Source organism: Anguilla rostrata, chromosome 7, assembly GCF_018555375.3.
Source record: "Anguilla rostrata isolate EN2019 chromosome 7, ASM1855537v3, whole genome shotgun sequence".
NCBI classification, from domain to species: domain Eukaryota; kingdom Metazoa; phylum Chordata; class Actinopteri; order Anguilliformes; family Anguillidae; genus Anguilla; species Anguilla rostrata.
Genome location: NC_057939.1, coordinates 42,183,266 through 42,196,584, shown reverse-complemented (window position 1 = coordinate 42,196,584; position 13,319 = coordinate 42,183,266). Strand labels below are relative to the sequence as shown.

Here is a 13,319-nt window from a genome sequence, read left to right as displayed (position 1 = left end):
ATGTAGTCTTGTCTACTCTTGAAGGACGTTAAACCCCTGTCTGTTTATGCTCTGTTTTTGTTCCTCAAATTTTATCTTGCTAATAAGGAAAACTAGATTCCTCCTCATCTTCACAATGCAGCAAAACAAACAACATGTTTATACAGCCACTGGATTGCCTTACAAATATTCCCTTTAGGATCAACAAGTTTGTGTTAAAATACATTTTAAATATGCTGGTAATGAGGAACTTGTTTTCAGTTACTTGAAATAATCAAAAGTTTGAATGGGATGAAAAATAACATATGAAGGGGGACCCCAAGACCAGGGCTAGGAACCACTGTAATTCCGTAGGTTATATCTGTAAGGGGTCCAGTGAGTAGTGTGAATAACTATTTGGTTTGAATGGCTGGTCTTATGTTATACACTCGGATTTGCATTTCCTGGATATATAAAGTCCGTTCAAGAACTTACACCATGGCAACAAGTAAACACTCCCCAAGCTTGGTGATAGAGTTCCTCTTCTACTCAGTTTGGCAAAGTGCAGAAAGTGCTAGGCCTTTAGTTGCCACAGCCCTGGCCTCTGTGTGTTTGCACTACAAAATTATTGCATGTTTTGGTTGGGTTGTGTTGAGTGGTCTGTTACTGGCACTCTAAGGGTGGTTTGATAACAGTGAGTGTGTAAACTACAGACAGAGGTGCTTAGGTAAAGGCCTGCAGATAATAGCTACAAAGTGGGGACAGTTTGCAGCACATTAGTTACAATGTGGGGACAGTTCTTAGCAGTCCAACGCAACATACATTTCAGTAGGTTACACTTAAATAGGAAGGAGGTAGAAATAAAAAAGCTGTTCACAGACCCCACTGGTTGGTCTTAACATGAAGTAATTCAACTGGGTGTAGCTGTATTTACTTACTAAACAAACAAATGAATTGAGAAAAGAATCTCAACAAACACATGGTTTGAACAGTTATCTGTACCTGCAGGGCGAACCGCAATACGTTGAGAATGGGTGTGTTTGCGCATGTCAGGTGGGGGGCAGGGTGGTGCAATCAGATGGTGCCGGAGATTCCAGGCCTCCTCAGGTATCTGGGAGGATCGGATGTCGCTTACGTCATCTGTTAGCTTTAGGAAAGATTCAAGCTGTTGGCAGTTCAGTTAGTGTTGTGAGTGCTACATGCCAGTGAATGCTGATTAGTCAGTGGATCATCGAAGCTTTTATAATTAGAAAAGTATCCTGTATGACTTGGTAATCATTGACAGACAATCTCTACATTGACAATCCTGTGAAAGGCAAAGGTTCAGTTTCCAAGTAGAACTTTAACAGGAAAACTTAATTAATTCCTAACACCAAATGGCATGACTAGATAATCACTGCAACATATTCTGAAAATCCGGCTTAAATTATGCACAATGTCGGAATGGTGTTATTCTTTTTTTTTTTTTTTGGTCAGTGTGTTTGTCTCTTGTATAAAAATGTTGAAAGATTGTTTTGGTTAGGGTGGTGTAAATGGTTCTCATAACTGAAAGATTGCAGGTTTGAATCCTGGTTGGAGCACACCCATCCTACCTTTGAACAAGGTATTACACTTGAATTTTCTCTGAACGTATTTAGCTCCATAAATTGCAAGTATGAAAAATGGAAGATGTGTGATTTGGTTTCTGCAATGTAATTACGTAATGCAACAAGATGGATAGCTGTGATTCAGGCCTATACTTATGACTAGCATGGCTGGAAGTTGAAACTTTGGTGACTTTGAAAGAGGAGAGATTGTTGGGCCACATTTTTCACAGGAGCTTCACTGATTAAAACAGCTCAACTTCCTATGTCATCAAGAGCAGTGTGTTAAGAGATGACAGCATGGATTTCTGGGTAAAATAACTCATCTGCAAAGGTCACCTGTGGTCGGAAACACATTCTCCTGCACATACATCGCAATGCTGCTGGATTATGATGCCTGTGATTTAGTTTGAGGTGCAAGGCTAAACAATTAAGCAACTATAAATCAGTCGACTACAAATTTCATTTTAATACAAGTGCAGGCAGGTTCATAATGAATGGTCTGTCGATACGTCTACCTAACAGATTACCATAGTCTGGCTGCAGTGCACTAACTTCTGATTCCACTTAGCAATGCATGTGTGCAGATGTAGTGGCACAAAGAGCACTGGTGATGGAGAACCAATCAGTGGACAGATGTGACGTGGACAGATGAATCATCTTTCATCATGTTCTTGGCAGACAGACACGTGTGGTGCACACCTAAAAAAGGCCTACAGGCCTGAATGCTTGGATCCAACAACAGACGGTTCTGGAGATTCTGGTGTGGGTGCTTTTTCTTGCTTGGTCTGAGTGCACACATCCACTGAGAAGCTAAGATTAAAGTCATCACCACCAGCTTGCAGCACTTTTTTTTCCTGGAGGGTGGGGTGTTTTTCAGAAAGACGATCTGATATCCACAGAGTGTATGCAATCACACATCTCCATGGTGGGTGATGTTATCCAAATGCCATGGAGATAAGCAAACAGTATATGGGAGTTCTTCAACAAGCATAAGCTGATTGACTTACTTGTGGAAGAACAGTGCTGCCTCCCTTCGAGTGATTTCCAGATGCTGACAGATTTTATGCTGCAGTGCATACAAGCTGTTCTGGCAGAATGTAGTGGCCCTACATTGCATTCATATTGTCTTTTTTTTATTTTTTACTTTTTGACCTACATCGGCAGCATCATTCATACACAGTAATTTTATGATCATATGAGTTTTTTTTTAAATTAATAACAAAGCCCCTCACGCCAGGGACCCCAGTTGTGTATGTGCGTGTGCGCGCATATGTGTGTATTAAGTATTTACCTCATGAGAGAGTGTGTGAAATACAAAAGCAGAGAAGAGATAATAGGCCGTCAAAACGGAAACAAATTCTTGTCCCTTTGTCACCACAAAAACTGCTCCCCGCCATCCTCTGTGACCTCTTCCCGTAGAGCTCTGCATTGACGCCTCACTGAGGTCACGTCCCCTCCAGCCTTCTCAGGGCTGCTCTATCAGAAGGATAAGAGAAAGCCAGTCAACCCAGTGTGAGGACACCCTGACCTGTACGTGACCATAACTGCCTTTCTGTCCAATAGCGGAAATGGCAGTTCGGTTCAGGAAACGTCTGTCTCAGCGTCACCAAGAAATACAACAGTGTTACCCACATAGCTGGTAGGATGGCTAGACTCAAAAGCATGACCCGCATAAAGAATCAGAATAGGCTAACAAAATAGCTTTGTATGTTTGTCAGACTATTGCTTCCATGAGTGCCAGCCTAGCAAGGGATATGATGAGAAGGAACCCTTGTATTTTCATTACGTTACATTCATTTTAGCAGACGCTCTTATCCAGAGTGACTTGCGCAACTTTTTATTTTTAATTTTTACATTGCATCCATTTATACATCTGGATATATACTAAAGCAATGCAGGTTAAGTACGTTGCTCAAGAGCACAATGGCAGTGTCCTGACCAGGAATCAAACCTCTGACCTTTAGGGTTAACAGGTTGTACTACACTGCCGCCCAAATGCAATCATTGTCCTAAAGTCTAAGCTTATGATCTGATGGTGATGACCTGGAGAAGAATAAATCCTGGGTCATAACCTGGGTCATAACAACCACATAATTGTTCTTGTGATAATAGTAGTAATAGCAGTAGTGTTGATTTATACCTGTAACTATTTACAGATGAGGATAATGATCACATTTTGTGCACTATCATAGTGTTTGCGCAAAACACGTGGCACAAATTATTTCTTAAAGGAACTGTTGTTTATTCTGTACTTACTACCAATTCACTGCAAGTGATCTTTTTTTTTCGGTAGAAAGCCTCGGCTAAACATTATACCAAAGGCCTTTACAGAAAGAGCTTAAGCAATATTTTAACCCAAATGAGTGATCCTACATTTAAATCTCTATTGGTCATTGATTGTTTGTTGTACATCGGTTGATAGTTAGCATTGATCTACCTTAATACCAATTTGATACACACAGTCAGGACAATTAGGTAAAAAAAATCCTGTGATTACTTTTAAATAACGAATTTTGAAAGGTAGTTCTCAAGAGAGTTTAATTAGACGACAATGATTTTCCCCTCATTGCATGATTTGGAGTGCTCTTTATCGAGAAGTTGCCCGTGGTTCATTTACTATTGCTTTCTACAAAGAAAGGAAGGATCCATGCATTGCTTTATGGTCCGCTCTATCTCAGCATATGTCACCAGGGCATGCAATTCTCGCTTGTCTCAGGTAATAAAACGATACAAAAGCTCTGGATCTAAGACACGTTTATTGCTGTTAACGCCTCTTTGGTTATTTTTTTCCCAAGTGGAGTGTCGACAGTGTGTTTCCACTGGAGGACTTTGAGCCGTGGAGAGGAAAAACACATCTCTCCTTCCTTCTTGGTTCAGCAAGTAACAAGAAAAAGTGCTGTGAACTGCTTTCTGAACCAGCAAATGAGTGATGTCAGACTCGGCCATGTCAATTGAACTGGTTGCCAGGTTATCAGTCAACCAGCTATTTGCCCATTGTGAAATTAAGAGCAATTATACCTCATCTGCTCACACACTCAGGCACACACAGACACCATGTCCATACACACACACATACACACACTCACACAAGCACAAATAAGATTCAATAGCATCTCCAAAATGGACCAAAACTCAAACCCTAGATATTCTGTCAATCAATGTAGTTGAAATAGTGCACCACTGTTGCCTAAACAACAGCTAGAAAGTTAGAAATACAAATGTGGATAGCATTTTCTGATGACAACACATTCATGGAATCCTGGGGATTGAGACTGGTAACCATAAGCAGCAAGAGAGGGCTGAAAATGTGGCAATAACTCATGCCACGGAGAAAAAAACAAGTGAATCTCAGATAAGCAGAACGTCATGACTTATCTACTAAAAGTATGCCTTCCGAAAAATGACCAAGGAATTAGTGTCCAAATAACATTGCGGTGGCAGGGCATTTTAAAAGCATTTCAACCCCTTTCCTCTTCCTCGTTCCTGCTGATCAGATGCATATGAATGCCAATGCTGACTGTGGAAACTTTTTTTCATTCTGGCTATTTATTTAATTATTATTATTATTATTATTTTTGCTGATGTGTGCCATTTTTACCCGTGCATTTCAACACTGAGAAAACTTGCTTTTCTTATCTGCTTTCTTAGAATTATCTGAGTGAGGCAGTTGAAGTCATACAAAACACTACGTATGGCAAGATCCGTTTGATACAATATAATAATGCAGTGTGTTTGTGTACAGTTGAGTATATGGTGTGGGGTTACAGGGTCACATAGGAACACTAATTGCACTTTTTTTATCTGTCTTTGTAAGGGCTGGTTGAGGCGTAAAATGTCACAGTAAAATGTTGGGCACAAGCACGCAACAAGTTGTCCATGAAATTAACTTGTCATGTTGTGACGGGTTACAGTTGACAGTTACAATGAATCCATTGAGGGGGTGAATCCATTGTTGAGGGGTGGCAGTTACGGTTAAGCCATTTTGTGGTTTGCCAAAAAAGCTGCGTTTCCATTTCAACATTGCTGAGCCATGGTCTGTGGGGCATGGTCGGTAAATTTTTTCTTCCTAAATCTCTCTCTCTCTCTCTCTCTCTCTCTCTCTCTCTCTCTCCACATTTAAACTGAATAAATGAAACATCAATGACTAAAGCAATTTTGCATTTTATTGTTTTATATGATATTGAGATATTTACTCACCTTCTTACTGTGTATAGTTTTTCCTGATGGATGAAATATAAGATGTTTGCATGCTAAAATGTAGCAGAGCAAGAGGAAGCAGAATAATGAGGCTCGCACTGTACCACATCCTCTGGAGCCCATATTTGGCTTGAGGAATTGGTCATAAGGAGATGTGAAACAGTGTGGCTTCAGAACATCTCCAATTCTGATTGATTCTGATTCTCAAGACAGTTGAGAAATTAGCAATTTGTGGTTATATCATTTGTGCTGCAGTTGCATCAGCAAAACCCCTCCTAAGGTTTTGGACAGCAGTGTGTGTGTGTGCTGCACATGCGTATGCGGGTGCATGTGTGTGTTTGTGTGCCTGTATGCATGTGTGTGTGTGTGTGTGTGTGTGGGTTGGTCTTTAAATTGAGGCCTTCCACCTTTCTGATAACAATTTTAAATGCAAACACACACACACACACACACACACACACAATCTCTGACAAGCACGCACACATAAACACACACAGACTATTTTCCAAATTACCTTCACTTACTTTAGTCAATGAGCAACCTCTGTCTGGCCCCACACCCATCATCAAAGAATCCATCATCCAACTCCTTAGACCTTAGACCTTTGCTCTTTTCTTCCCAATCAGAGAGATAGAGGGAGAGGGCAAAGGAAGGAGGCAGTGGGGGGTGGGGGTTACATTGAGGAGCCCGCCCTACCTTCTTCAGAAATGTGTAAACAAGCTAGCACCTTTAGCACCCTCTCAACCTGTGGAGGTTCAGCGATACAGGCTGTACCACTGAGGCAGACAGCGCTTTATTGAAGAAGGACAGGAAAACGTATTCGCAAGCCGCCTCTCTGTATGTCCGCGCGTCCCTGCTCTAGACCGACCGCTCCAGACGCCGCAGGAGGAGGCAGGTAGGAAATCCATAATAGAATTTCTACAGCTGAAATGGAAGCCATGTTAACATCGTGAGTGACACCGAGTTTCACTGAGGGCGGTGAGAGCGTTGACCGCATCACTGTGGCGTGTTTATTTGGCCACACTAAGAAAGAGGGCAACCTCATTTAGGCACCAAAGAGAGAGGTAGCGGACGGTGCGTTGACCTGTGTGATACCTTTTGAGCACAAAGTTTGAAAGGAGCGCACCTTCACTGAAAGGCTCTGTAGCTTTCTGTAGCGCTGTAGCTGTAGTTTGCTTGCTTTTATGTGTCAAGTTGCCTGGGTACGAAGATACACAGTTGAGAACTAATAGGGCAGCACTGTTCCTGGCCCAGTTTTGGTTCTCTCGATGCGGTGACCTTGGAATTCTAGGAATGTAATCGAGCGGCCCATTTTTTTTGTGACCTTGTCAAAAACATCTATGCCAGGAAGGATGAACCAAACAAGTGGCATTTCTCTTCCTTAAAATTTCAAGAAACTTTTTAAGAAAAGAAAACCTGTGTCAATGAGTTTTGGAATTTCTGTTTAAATTTTCAGAATTTTCTGACAGTGTTTTGTACAGAAAACTGATAACACTAATGAATGCCTGTGTCTGTCTGAATGTGTGTGTGTGTGCGTGTGTGTGTGTGTGTGTGCATGCATGCCTGCATGAGTGAGTGAGTGTGTGTGTCTGTGTTTGTGGACATGTGCGCTTGCGTTTGTGTATAATTTGCAGATCTTTTTGGTGAGATTTAAAAATTTGAAGTCTTTTCTATGCAGTTCTCCAGATTGCACTCTTAGTGTGTTTGCAGTAGGGGAGGATGTGTGACTGGGCGTCATATCTGGTAAAACATTAACTCAGAGACTTGCAACAGTTTGAAAGACATTGGTTATGAAGAACATGCACAATAACATGCACTTGAGTCTATAATTACATAAAATAGTGAAACAAAAGTAATAAATCAATAATGAGCTGTTTATTATTATTATTATTATTAGTATTATTTGTAAATACAATGTATTTAAAAATGCAATATATTATTTGTGGTGCTGGTGGAGGTTGTCGCATCACAGATATGTTATATTGCTGGTCTTGCGTGTCTATGCGTGTGTGTGCCTATATGCAGAGGTGCATGCACTCAGCTGATAGATGTGTATTAATGTTTACCTGCATTATTGCTTCCATGTGTATGTATGTGCATGTTTAACCTATGACCATGCATGTATTTCCAAAGCCACTTACCGATTTTTATATGCAGTATGTATGTCTTGATATACGTGTTTGCATATGCAGTAGATGTGCATATCTCCACTGCTGGTGTGGTTAGAAGTGTTTGTGGAACCGAAACAAGACCAGCACCTCTCTTCAGCAGAGGGAAACTCATAACATTAACTGTGGCCAATCAAAAACAAGCCATCAAGGAAGTACCAGGCAATGTGGGATTAATGGAATGTACTTCTGTGACGACAGTTTTGCATTCTAACTATGCTTATCTGTGGGACAAATACATCTCTTAGAGAACGTTTTCACCTCCAGCCTGAACATGGCTCTGACAGTATTTCCTTCTCTGGACTTGAGAGAAGTTTGAATTCTGAGAAGGTCACCCAAAGGTCACAGGTTATAGTTCACAACCGTGGCAGACAGCAGCCTTAGCCTCTTCAAACAGCCCTGCAGTGGCTTCTCCAGTGTTTCCAGTTATTAAACGGATCATTCAGACTCTCAAGTGACAGTGTGTGCCCTTGAGAAACCACTTAAGCACAGTTTGTGCTCAGCATTGAGAGAAAATATTAACCAAGTATCACATTTTTCACTTCCACAATGATGGAAAACAGCCATTTTTTCACTTAAAGTTCTGGACAAAGTTCACTGCAGCATACAGGTCATTCATTACAGAAGAGCATGCCTGTTTGTGAATGGGAGTTGCGTAGTTTATTAGTTTGGTTAAATTTATGAATTTTTAAATTTTTTTGTGAATGCATTATATTTATTGCATCAGAGGTGACTACGGAAAGAAATGGAACTATGGCAAAGATAAACTAAAACTTTATCTGGAAAGGTTGGTCAGTACAGCCAAAGCAATCGCAGTGGCAGAAAAACAGTTTTCAAGGGTAGGAGCCCTTAGTAGCTAAGTATGTCTGTCTGTCTGTCTTTTACAATTTTAAATAATAAGTTCCATGGTTCAAAGGTAAAATGCACCAGAAAAGTGTTTTGTCAACATACCAAAGCAGTGCAGCTGTAGCTTCCCATTCTTTGTACACACAGAGTTGACGGACACATGAAGAAAGTCAGTGAAGAAAGTGCTGAAGTGATTCACCTCAAGGCTTGTTAGTTTTTCTGTTGCATAGGCGTCATCTATACTCACATAATGAAATGTATGCGTGGTTATACATATTTTTTCTGAAACAAACACACACGTTTATTTAATTGTGAGGCCACTGTAACTGTCCTATACCTTTATGACTTATAGAAACGTCATAGATCAACACTTTGCATATCACTGTGTTTCTTTATCAGACAGGCTGTAGAGTAACCACAGGCACACAGAATGCAGTTTCTTGAAGTTTTTCACGCTCTCAGCTTTCTTACTGAAACCTACACTCCAGTCAGAAAAGCCAGGTACCTCAATTTAAACAGAGGACCTGTAAAGCTATCGTCTTCTCTTCTCATCATAAATATTAAATGGCTGAGACTGTGGCTGTGGCTTGGTCGCTAGGAGAGCTTGAACTCTGTCCCTTTAATCCAGCAAGGTGAAGCTCCCAGCCCCCTCATCAGAGACCATTAGTGTGAGTTAACCTTTGACCTCCAAATGACTGTAACAAGGTGGGGAAGAGAATGAAACAGGGGAGCGATTATTATGCCTGGAAAAGTCTGGCAGGGGTTACGCAGTTTAACTTGCCTCCTTTATCCATTTCGGCAATTCACTCAATCCAATTAGAAAGTGGGCTGGTTTTCTTATTTTTGGTAGTGATGTCTGTTTCCAAGGAATAATGCATTTATGAAAGTAGCATTTTTTATGAATTTTTTGAACAGTGTTATTCACATTTCAAATTGTGGCACATACGTACTGTTTATAAACATTATCAAACTCTTTTTCAGTGGTTAAATTTGAGAGTATCACATTATAAAAAATGAATTTATCATATGTAAGTGAAAGAACACTATGACAAAATATTGATAATTATTACACGGCTTTGTTGAATGCTTGATTCTGATTGATCACTTCAGGCATTTTACAGTCAAATATTTATGAATAAGGACCACTGTTGTGGTTAACAGACTAATTTAACATATAACTTCTTCTAACTCACTCTGCAGAAAGGTTGCAGGTAGGCAGCCAGCCAGCCGTCGCCATTGAATATTACCAACTAGTAACGTTGACAAAATCATTGGACCAGTTTTGAGGCAGAGACATTCTGTTGAGTAAAATCTCATGTGAGCTCTCATGTGACTACTGGGTTCTGTGTGTTTCCAATCTGTCCCATTACTCGCACTACTGTAGGCGCAATGAATTATGGTCATTGTAGTTATTGCGATGCTTATTTCTGTGTGAACTGTGTTGAGTGTTGAGTAGCTGCCTTTTAAAAATGACAATACTAGCACACCAAGCTTGGCGATTTTCCACCAAATTAAGACATTTCAAACTATCAAACCGTCATTGATCGATGGATTATTTAAACATAAAACAAAAACACAGAAATGTCTGTTAATCGCTCAGCACTATTAGTTGTGTTGTAAGAGGGATAATCCACTGTGACGTGGTCTGCTATCAAAAAATAATGACCTTCATGGAGGCAACTGCATACTTTGCCTCTGTGTAGGTCCTTATTTTTCAACAGCAGACCACGTTGAAGTGGATTATCCCTTACATATAGTTGCTGTATGCCAGATTATTCTGTAAACTCTTATTGGCCCCAAATAAATGAAATAACGAGTTCCTCATTATTTGACTCCAAGGCAGGTTAGTCAAAAAAGGCAATAGCCACAAAGACAAAATGGGGACTACAGCCTAATGCCTGGTACATCTCAAGTTAATGTTACGCAAACCCCACAAGATAATTATTGCATCTGAAATGCATGGTCTCCAAGACAGTGACCATTTTTATCACCACAGACACAGCAGCTGTATAGAGCTATAGCTGGTAGGGTGACAGGCCCATCTCTCACTGACAGCAACTGACAAAAATACAACAGTAACCCCAGGAAGCGTGACCAGCTTAAGCCGAATCCACCCCTGACAGGTTGAAGTCAACTGTGGCCTGGCACTGTAGTCATAGTCAGTTAATGATGTAGCCCAGGCAAATTTGTGGAAAGCTCATTTTCGCACAGAGCCAGTTCTGTCATTTATGAGTACGGCCACATACTGAATGTGGCCAAAGACGCAGCTTTCCAAGCAGTATATGTTTCTAGATGGGAAACTTGAGACTTTCAACTGCTTTATAGATCAATGTCATGGAGAAATAAACAAATTATAATAATGTTCAATAAATACAGAATAATATATTTTATTTTGTCTAAGGTAAATGTCGAGAAAGCGTTTAACAACTAAAAAGCTGAGGGTCATAAACAGGCTTGAGTTTCAATCTGCACGGGTAGTTCTCTGAGTGTTTTGGATTCTGTAACAATAATAGCCTCTAGGGGGAGACAGGAATGTGAGAAACAATGGTGAGATAAGGAATGGGTTACGCTGGATATCCTGGGTGTTTCCTATCAAAATGGCTTCCATTGGTGCTTTCCTGGCATTTACAAACACCTGCTCTGGTGATTTGTTGAAATAGCCTGTTCTGGCTAATACCATTTCTGAGATCTGCAACTGCCATGCTGCACATTTGTAGAAAATATTTTTTGACAAGATAATGCAGACATTTTAACTGAGTAATCACCTTGTTATAAAGACATTGTCAAGCCATTGAGGAAAACTTGTTCATGCCAGATTTAGTTTATGCATTTATCTTTTAGGTACTCAAGAAAAAGTAATCAACAGTGACTGCGAATTAACAAAGCATCACTGTCCATTGAAAATATGTGGTTCTTTAGTGTACAGAACATACACTTGGTGGTAATTTGTGTCCAGGTTGTCACATATTTGGGTTTTTAAAGTAGGCTTGTTTATTTATTATTTTTGACGATATTTTAAATATTAACCATAGTATGAGAACTTCTCAGAGCTGTCAGTGTAGAGTTCAATTGATATGTAACTTTTTGCTGACATTTGCAACACTTAAATTTACCCTGTTTCATTTTAAGTACAGCATGTGTGTATGAAGAAACGATTACAAATAGGACAGAATGTACGTGTTTGAGACAAAGACCAAATTTTCTCATGACCAGAAAAACAACAAAGAAAAAAAATGCAAAAACAAACACAGCTTTTACAAACACAACCTTACACGCACTATCGAGCACAGGTTTATTCGACAGCTTGTCTTCAACGGCAGTATAAACAAGACTCGCTCTCTCTCTTTTTCTTGCTTTTTCTTATTCCATCCCTGCGGACCCTCCCCGGTTCTCCATCCTCTCCCCCGCCCGCAGAAAGGTGGAGTCGGTTTCCGCGGCTGGGGGTTCTGTTCCCCTCCGTACGCTCCCACAGCTCTCCCCTTGCCCTTAGCTGCTCCGCAAGGTGTGCTGTTTGCTTAGCTCGAGCGCTGTTGGGAAAGTGCGTTTGCTGTTGTTATGTACACACCGTTCTCGCCCCAACCGTCAGACCGCGGTCCTCTCCGGCGGTTTTTCCACAGCCGGGCGCACCGAAGTCAAGCAGCGCGACCGCTTCGCTGGGGCGGTAAAGCACCGGCCGTTACAGGACGCTCAAGCGCAGCCGGTGGGTCAAATGAGATGCAGGACGGGCGGCCCCGCCTGACTGATAGATCACTATTCTTGTAATAACACACAGACACACACTTATGCGCACACACATGGCATGCACGAGCACACACGCACACACACACGGCACGCATACGCACACACGCACACACACACACAAGCACACACACAGAAATCCACACAGCCCTGGGGGACTCAGGGAGCATTTGGTAAGGAATGTAATTAAATGTTAAGTTGGTAATCAACAGAGCGTTCACAAATGAGAGGAAAATGAATGAAACTTAGGGGAGGTAAGAGAAACACATAAACACAGAAAGCTAGCACAGGAAAGCTCTCGATTCTCTCCCTCTGAAATGTCAGGGTTCTCTCCTCTCTACGTTTCTCAATTATGCCCTGTGAAAATCCATTCTGTACACTCTGCAAGGCTCTAGAAATCAGAGCACCCATTGGCTAATGCAGCAGGTACACAGTCACCCCCCCCCCTCCCCCCATCCCCCTCTTCTCTATCCTCTACCTTTGTCTGTGTATCTACTCCACCCACCTCCACCGCCCTCCCCTGTCAGGGTGAAAAACTTCCATCCTTCTCATAGTGAAAGTAGGAGCTGGCCAGGTGTACTTACCTGTTACGCTACCACCTGCTCCGGTTGTGCTCACCAAATTTGGAGTATTTTTTTTAAACCAGCATTCGGTGCAGGGCTGCTCAGCACCTGTTGCTCATGGTCCTGGACTGCCGGGAAGTCAGAGGAGGTACTGTAGTGCAGCTCTTGTTTGTTGATCGCCACGTTCCAGCTACCTTTGTTTCTGGCTGTTGCTTTAGTACAGTATGTAGCAACTCTCAAGTTGGTACAGGTGGTTAATGTGA

General features: G+C 41.3%; 1 protein-coding gene and 1 long non-coding RNA gene across 8 annotated transcripts in view; one reads left to right on the top strand and one right to left on the bottom strand.

Annotated features, from left to right (window-relative positions):
- Positions 1-13,319, top strand: part of LOC135259724 (RNA-binding protein 47-like) — a 39,497-nt gene that overhangs the window by 9,757 nt on the left and 16,421 nt on the right. For 2 of the 7 annotated variants that reach the window (XM_064344385.1, XM_064344377.1), the window contains exon 1: positions 6,451-6,636. The exons of 1 other annotated variant lie outside the window; for it this stretch is intronic. In XM_064344385.1, coding sequence (XP_064200455.1) covers positions 6,581-6,636 — 56 coding nt within the window. In that variant the 5' untranslated portion in view covers positions 6,451-6,580. Of the gene's footprint in view, positions 1-6,450; positions 6,637-13,070; positions 13,205-13,319 lie in introns of those variants that run through there. 4 more of the 7 variants (XM_064344378.1, XM_064344379.1, XM_064344380.1 and 1 more) reach the window with 3 other exon arrangements.
- Positions 11,936-13,213, bottom strand: LOC135259726 (uncharacterized). The gene is made up of 2 exons (XR_010331360.1): positions 13,078-13,213; positions 11,936-12,282 (listed from the first exon to the last, which is right to left on the bottom strand). It is a non-coding gene; the product is annotated as an uncharacterized LOC135259726 (long non-coding RNA).